Below are 8,539 nucleotides of genomic sequence, written 5' to 3'. Positions count from 1 at the left end.
AATAAGCATAAACCATGAACGATGAGCCACAAGGAATTTGTGGGTAGTGTTTGAAATTGGCCCTTGCTGGCCAACTTGACACTTTAGGGAAAGCTTGGACAGTTTCCATCATACACCACGTGCAACTAATTTTGGTTATCAACCGTCGCACGAGAATAGAATATTATGCAAATAGATTTAGTATACTTATACCCACAAAGCGATTGGGTCTCATCGTTCACGGTTTATGCTTTTAAGGTGTTAACGTTTTTGCAATCGAGTGTATAAAGTTGTTATTGAATGGAAACTTGCTTGTTATCATTCATAAGTTAAAAATAGCACTGTTCACATCAAGGAAAAAATTGGGCGCCCCCCTTGTGCCCTGACCCTATCATTTTTCCAGAGCTCCCCCCCCCCCCCAACACACGTTCCTAAAATTTCAGCCCCCCCCCCCCCCTCAATATCTTTATGCACCCCCCTCTCCATATTAAATGAACTTTCCCTGAGGCAGATTGGGACCAGTATTCTCGCCAGCTCTTTCTTAAACTTAACATCTAGGCCTTTCGCGGAATAAAAATGACAACGGAAAATTTAAACAGCTTCGTCAGTATTATTCAACTAAGCTCCAAACAGATCACCTCTCATTTTGTAATATAACATTACAAACTTTCGCCATGTTAGGTATTTACTTTGCTCGAGAAAAAAAAAAAGCACGTAGCAGTGCTCATTCATGCGCAGTTTAGTGTATTCTACTTGTCCACCTTGCAGTAAAACTACAGAACAGTCCGTGTTTTGTGTTGGTTTTGTGTGGTATTCCAGCGAAAAGTCTGGGCGAACGAGGAAATTGGACGTTAAGCTGGGGATAGACGCAAGCTCCGGCGCGTGAAACCAACAGAAGCCACGCTTTCGGCCTGCCCCATTTTTCTTAAGCGAATTACAAGAGAAAAAAATTTCGTTTAGACCGTCTCACTTGCTTTTCGAATTAAATTTTCAACACAACTTTGGCAATTATCTAAGGATTTGTCGATGTTTATTAGGCGAACAGATTATGTCGATTCATTTTGAAAAGATGCTAACGAGAACCGTAAATCCTCTCTCTTCCGGGATTTTGATTGTTTCAATACTAAAACAATTCATATTAACATTAACTAGTAATCTTCTTTCAAAAGTGCGAAGCGAAAGGACTGCTCTCTTGTACACTCGATCAGGTACAATTTACTTTTTCGCTGGATATTACTGAAGCATTGTTTGTCCGAAGAGGCCTTCCACATGTATATAAGTTCTATTTCCTCCTCAGGTAATTAAAGTAAAATAAGAAACAAAAGAAAATAAACTGTACTAAAAGGGCTCAGACAGTCCGGCGTCATGCAAATGAAATCTGCCTGTATTCAATCAAGTCGGCATCCACGTGCAAAGAAACTTTTAATTATCAATCTGACTTACACTAACCAAAAAGTAAAACATCACTTGCCAGTTCTCTAGGATAGTTACCGCCTAAAAGCAGCTTTAGATTATTGTACCGCAGTTTCACTTCTTCGCGGACTGTTTTACGCGGGTTGCGTCCATGTAAATTAGGGGGAGACGAAATGGTTATGACATTAATTAAAGCATGACTGTCTACCGATATTGGCTATTGTTCAGAAACTTAAAAATATGTTTAGCATATCCAAGCAAACCTTGTTAGGGGTAGGGTTTCCAACAGTAATTTTACAAGTTTTGTAACCCTATATTGTGCACACGAGAGTTGAAAACTTCTTAAACTTGGAAAACTGCAGGTTAAATTACATTTTTTCGTGTTCCCCAACAACAATCTATCTCTAGTCAATTTTCTTCGATCTTGACCATTCATATTTCTTGATGGTTTATGAAAATCTTTTGTACTTGTTTACATTTTTTTAATTGCCGACTTAGCAGCCCCATCCTTCCTCCCACCCCCCCCCCCCCCTCCTCCCCGTTCAAAAGTACTAATCCTCATAAATTTGGTTAACGTATCTTTCTCCGCTGCATTTTCAAAATCTAACTATTTTGAGTTTTGCGGAGTTCACGACACGACATAACCACGTGCCACATTAAAAAAAAAAACGAAAAGACAGACGGTCAGACGGACTTCACAGACAATGATTATAACCATTGATTTATCGCTCAAGTTATCTAATTAAACGTTGCTGGGAGAACACTGTTTCAAGGATTTCTTCCAAATACATTTCAATTTTGCATGGAAAATAAAAATAAAGATATACCGAAATATTTGTGAACATTTCGTATGAGGCAGCAATAACCATGAGGGACATTTTCCGTAATGTTATCTATTTGAAAAGTGATATTTGAACCCCCCACCCCACCCCTCCTACCCACACCCCACCCTTCCCCAAATCGCAAATATGTGAATCCGCCTCTTGCACTACTTTCCTGTGGTACTGTTCATACTGTAGAGGTTGGTTCTCGCTTAAGATCCAGTAAAATCTTAATTATAAACTGCTGCAGCGACCATACAAATAAGAGCTTTGGAGAGATTGAGCAAGGCGTTTAGGACTACCGAGTAAACCCGTAAAAACCTGCAGCTGATCCTCGCCGTTTGCTGCAGTACATGTGATGGTTGATCTCTTTATTGTTAATTAACATGCTGTGTATAGGTGATTCTTCCTTTTTTTTCAGTGAATAAAATTTCAAATTTCAAATAACAGCCAACGCGGGCGATATTTTCCATTGGCAACGACAGAAATAGTTCACCAGTTTTAAGCTTTTTATTTCTCTCTTTTCACTCAGTACATATCCTGCCTGAGTTGCATATCGGCACCTGTTTCTGTTTCGCTGGTACGTACACTTGCATGCCGTAAGCCGACAGTAGCGTAGTGTAAACTAAGCCCTCTGACGCCAGGATCACGCTGAGATGAGGGTTTGTCAGATATGCCGGCAAAAGTACGATAAAAACAACTATAGTAGATACATTCTAACGACATTATTATAGCAGCGAAAAAAAAATATACAGCTATCTTACTAGTCCATAGTCCATGATACATGATAGGGTGGGTAATTTTATTTTTTTCAAATTAGTAACGAGCATCGCATTTAACTTAGTTGTACTAAAAGAATCACAAATAAACAACATTATTCAAATTTTCAAATGGGAATAAGTCTTCAGTAACCAGAAGGTTTAGCCTTAGGTCAAGAAATTTTTCTTGCTTTCAATTTTCCCAAAGCTATTCAGCTGCAAATAACAATTAGAGAACTCAACCTTGTTTCACTCCATTTTCTGAGATAGTGACATGCTGTACTCGCTGGCCAATGCGCCACAAGGATTATTATTATTACACATTTCAAAGAAGGACAAAGAATTCGATTTACTGAGATAACTCATAGACACGCTACGTAGTACCTGCTGTATAAGAGAAACAACGGAACAATCTCATGATCAATTTTCGGCTAGGAAAAATAAAGAATTTTCTCTATTGAGATGCAATTAGCGCTTTTATAGCTTATTTAAAAGCTTTTAACTCATTAACGTGTTCTAGATTATCAGGGACAAATTTAACGATCGTTTCCTTTTTTAATAAACATTTTGTTTTACACTGATACCATTTTTGTTTTGTTAGTTTAACCTGTTTTCCATTCGTTATTACCACAAGGGAAAAACAAGTGAAATAAATCTTGAATGAAATCGGCGCTTCTGTCATTCAAAATGGAAGTCAGCGTGGCCGGTGAACTTTTCACGACCATCGGCTAAGAAGGTGTTTTAGCAAATTCTAAATCAACAGGCAAACATTGATAACAAAAACGCCTCTTAACTATCAACAACAACACGTGCTTGTGAAACAAAATTTGGCGGTAAATTTATCTTGTATACAGCTCTGAATAGCACTTTTATCAATAACCTAAGCAACACAAATATTGTACCGCGCAAACAGCAGGAACCGGCGCCAGTCAGGTCAAATAATGGCGGGAAAAATATTAAACAAAATTGGGATGGCCGCGGGAATCGGTGAATTAGAGACCACAGAATAACGCTTCACGGCAAAGCTTTGTTTTGTTTTTGAGCAACGCTCTTCAGTTGTTTTTATTTTATAATTTCGCCTTTTTGCGCATGAGGAAAACAGGCACTTTTGCTACTTAACGCCGAATGGCTCACTCAATTCTCTATCTGTCAAAAGGTTTTTTTTCTTTTTGTATATATTTTGAATGTCATTAATTAGAACGTTAGATTAAAGAAAAGGCGAAAATACAATGAAGATAATACAGCTTCACTATTCGTTTTCATGGCATTTATAAGTCAAACGTGCGGAAAAGGAAGTCATAAAAAATTTGACACAAGGCCGAAATATTACAAAACATTATCAGAAGATAGAAACAAAACAGAAATTTTCGTGGGTAAGAGTCCGTTATAAATTTGGGGAATATGTCCGCACACGCTTATTAGATTTTTTCTGGTCCGTTTGAAGCTGTGCCCGAGTATACTAAACTAAAAAATAAAAATAAAAATGTTCATTAAAATTTCATGTTCATTATTTCACGTGTAATTAAAGCACAAGATGAGAAAATATTTTCAGCCAATAGGAAGCGATGGCTTTGTCCATCACTTTACTCTTTTTGAATCAAACGCAAATACTATCATTGTCATATCGACAATATACGAAAACATCATGAAGTTTGCTTTCTGCTTTCCCATCGGGACAGTCATCTTTTAAACACAGCTCATAACAACACGGTGACTCGCTCGCCGCACGCAACAATTTGATGACCAGACCAAACCGCCGTCAGCTCATGATACGGTACAAACTGATTTGATAGCGATGGCCGCGGTGGTAGCGGACGTAACGCGCGTCGACAGCCTCACAGAACAATTCGGGCGACAAAGACTTGAAGACAGTCTAGCTCGCCGGACTGAAAGCCTTGGCTCGCAGCTTTCTGCAGCCGCAGCCGATAATCATGCTGTTGATGTTAGGCTTGCGTCGAATGGTAGTGCGGAATGGATCATCTGCGAAAGACCGCACACAAAAAGCAAATTTGAAAACCATGCAAATCATACGATCAAAGCTCAGCGTGTAGGCCGTAATTTGCAGCATCTCGACGTCAGAGAATCGTCGCAGCTTATCAGTGAGGTCTGCATCGTCAAAGTTGTTGGCAACAAACGAAATTTAAAGCGAAATCAGACTGTGAAGCCGTCAATGAGCCGTAAGAAAGAGTGTGCATTTGACAAACAGAACACTGCGTGCAACAAACGAGAAGAGGCACTCGATTTATCAAGCTCCAGCGATGATGAATTGCGAGAGCTTTTTAAGAGTAAATTTAAACCATCTGAACAGGACAGGTCCCTGCAGGGGAAATCGGACGGTACAGATAATTATTCAGCTCGAAAGAATGGATCAGCCCAGGATCAAAGTGACAAGATCGATGCCAGGAGAAAAAGATATAAAACGAGTCGAGGAAGTTTGAAAAAGAAACTAAAAATTTCCAGGCCCTGTCTTGACTTGGAAAAAATGGTGGAAAGAAGGTTGGAAGACCTCCAGACTGACGAAAAAAATCCCGAGACTATATTTCATCCAATTCATCATATGTAGTATCAAACTAATTACGGGAACAACAAGCGCCAATTGCTGTGATTCGTTGGCGAATACGGAGCTACCGATAACACTTCTCGCTTTTAAAGCAACCGTTGCAACAGCTGCCAAATCAATTCAAGAAATGGCCAACATTTCAAAAGTACAAATTTGTCTGAGGATGTATGGCTGTATTGTTAAGGGACAACTAAAAAGCTAAGTACATGACATTCTGTGTACAATAACGAATTCGGGGCTTCAAAATAGATCAAGTTTTCGTATAACACATCATTTAACAGTGAATCATGTTTTATGGAGAATAGAATATTGTGTGGAACTTTTAATGGACATCTCTGTGAAATTGTAGAGCAAAATATAAACCGGCGATATAAGATCAGGCAAACTAACCGGAAACAATGCTTAAATGTAAATGTTATACTATCTTTGATCAACAAATATTACACTGCCTCATTTGAATTTTAAATTTACGAACACTTTAATCTCATGCTGTTTGTCGAAAGTAGGTACTATATGATAGCACAGACAGGAGTTACGTTCGCTATATAACTAGGTAGAAGAGTACAGGAATAATCTCCTTGTTGAGCTTAACTTGATCCTGAATGTGATGTAACGCCTAAAGAAACAGAATTCTTTGGTATTCTTTTTGATCATCTATCAGCTTAGTGTCAAAAAAATTATTGAAATAAAGCTGACAATAAATCCTTGGAGACCCACGTATTGTTTATTTTCCAACAAAAGCTTTTCGTATCTTTGACGTGTAAGGTCCTTTTTGCGACTGACAGCGACGTCTTTAGGTTTGTTTCCCGGTACGTTTTACAGCATCTGATAACAAATGTTGTTTGAAATCTGCACACAATACTTCACTCAAACTGGACACTTTTTAACGAAAAGTAAATCTCTGACATGGCCGGCTGCCTGATTTATCAAAGGTGTAAGTCTATTTTGATTCGTTTCAAGAGCTTAACCTTATGAATAGTTGGCACCAAAACAAGATGAAAGAAATAAAACTTTTGAATAACTTTTGCCAGTTCCAAAAACCGCCGTATTAGGTCTTTCACTGACATGATTATCCGATCTCTCATTTGAATCTGCTGATGTTAAGAGTTTATATATATTTTCCTAATGCATAAATGTAATTGACATGAATGACTTCAATAAGATGCGCTATCGGCTGATAATAGGAAATCAGCCGGACTGTGTACTTTTGTTGGATCAACTGTGTAAAACTAAATAACCCTTTATCATCCCCTCTCAAGCTAGAGCAAATCATCTTGTTGCCATGGAGATCCTGAGGAACCTTAAGTTTCATTCAAACTCGTCCAGCTTAATCGAAATAAAGAGTCATTTATATTAACCCTTTCCCTAGATATAGGCCTAGGAGACAGTCATCACCGTGTTTCTCTGCTTCCATGCCATTTCGTATTCTGAATCGACGGTCAACGAAAACTAGCTACACTTCAAGCTACCTCACGTGTTGCATCTAAAATCACGATCCACGTGCACTTGGTCAGGCTTCAGGCAGCTGGATAAAGGTCGGAGTATTCAGAGTTGAATTCGAAGCTCGGCCTGGTGGCCTGATCAGCTCCATCGAATTTAATACAATCCCTGTTCAATCTGACAAAAATTTCAGCAAATCAGCCAACAACAGTGACTGTAATCTTTATGGCCTAATCTAAGCTAAATGTGCAAAGGGGGTAGGTCCATCAACGTCAAAAATTTTAAGTTGGGTAAAGTGCAGATTGGATCGGTGTGAATCTATTCTGCTCAAATGAAATGCAACGGCAATTGTTAATTTAAGGCACTAAACACTTCCTGGTGATGACAAACTGATGCATATACTATATGGCGTTAAAATGAAATTAAAAAAAAAACACAAAACAAAACCAACCTGCAAACAATCGTTCGCTGCCATGGCGATCTGAGTAAAGATTAAACTAAGAGCGACCTATTAATTTTTTTTTTTTTCAAGCAAAGGAAATGATCTTGACTTTCACTTTCTTCTGCTCTGAATCAAAATGGAACGAATTAGAATCCTTCAGATCTTTCTAATCTGAAAATAATCTCAGCTAGTTCAATTTTCGTAGGCTTAACTTGAGAAAGAAATAGAATCATATATGGCTTTTCATCGGTCACCATTCAGGCTTTCGTCCACAGACTTAAAACCCGGCTTAGAATCACCTTGTATCAGAAGAATTTACCAATGCAAAGTACTGTTGGATGGCTTCCTTTATATGAGATTGCACTGAGATTATGTTCTAGAACCATTCTAATGCAGCATAATAGAATGCTAAACACCACAATGTGGACAGTACTTCTCAATATTGCCTTGATTTACCCTTTCCCAAAATACGAGGCATATGCCCCTCAGGTCCAATATTTTTAACTTTCGCGATTAAATAGAGATTGGGGCCCTATAAAGAACCGTAAAAGACGGAGAAAATTAGTCGATTTAATTGCAATTCACACGCAAACGCAATATTGGACTTTGTGCTTTCGAAGTCGAGTAATTAATTGATTGTGTCGTTGCCGGGTGACGACTAAAAACCACTGGTCTCCTTTACCTTTTCATAGCAAATAAGGAGGCACTTTAAAAAATTCACATGGCTGTTCAAAAACTCAGGGGAGTTGAGTCTTGCTTTTTTGTTTTTGTTTTTGTTTTATTCTATTTTTTCACGGCATAGTGTTATGAGTTTGGGTTAGGTTGGGCTGGGATATGGCAGCACACTGTACACGCTCTACGGACGGTCGATCAAGTTATAACAATACAATAACAGTACTAAGCACAATACAAAGCAGACGCCTCTGTTGTCGGTTCATAATCCAGGTTCTTTCATTTTCTTTTTATCCTGGATCTGCAGTTACGAATGACTAACTACACCTCATGCGTTCAGGTACATTTAACGAAATGATCCACGTGTGCAAGGCTTAATAAAGCACGCCACGATCGCTTTAATTATATCTTGTGTCGTTGAGCCAACCTTCCCATTTGGATTTATGACATGTCA

General features: G+C 38.5%; 1 protein-coding gene across 1 annotated transcript; it reads left to right on the top strand.

Moving 5' to 3' along the window:
• Positions 1-4,579: 4,579 nt before the first annotated feature.
• Positions 4,580-6,237, top strand: LOC146483824 (uncharacterized). The gene has a single exon (XM_085105573.1). It carries the CDS (start codon positions 4,767-4,769, stop codon positions 5,532-5,534), a length of 768 nt encoding a protein of 255 aa, XP_084961699.1. The 5' UTR covers positions 4,580-4,766; the 3' UTR covers positions 5,535-6,237.
• Positions 6,238-8,539: the final 2,302 nt, after the last annotated feature.

Source organism: Pavona decussata, unplaced genomic scaffold (genome assembly GCF_977016875.1).
Source record: "Pavona decussata unplaced genomic scaffold, jaPavDecu1.1 SCAFFOLD_38, whole genome shotgun sequence".
Lineage (NCBI taxonomy): Eukaryota > Metazoa > Cnidaria > Anthozoa > Scleractinia > Agariciidae > Pavona > Pavona decussata.
This window is presented reverse-complemented; position numbering and strand designations above follow the sequence as displayed.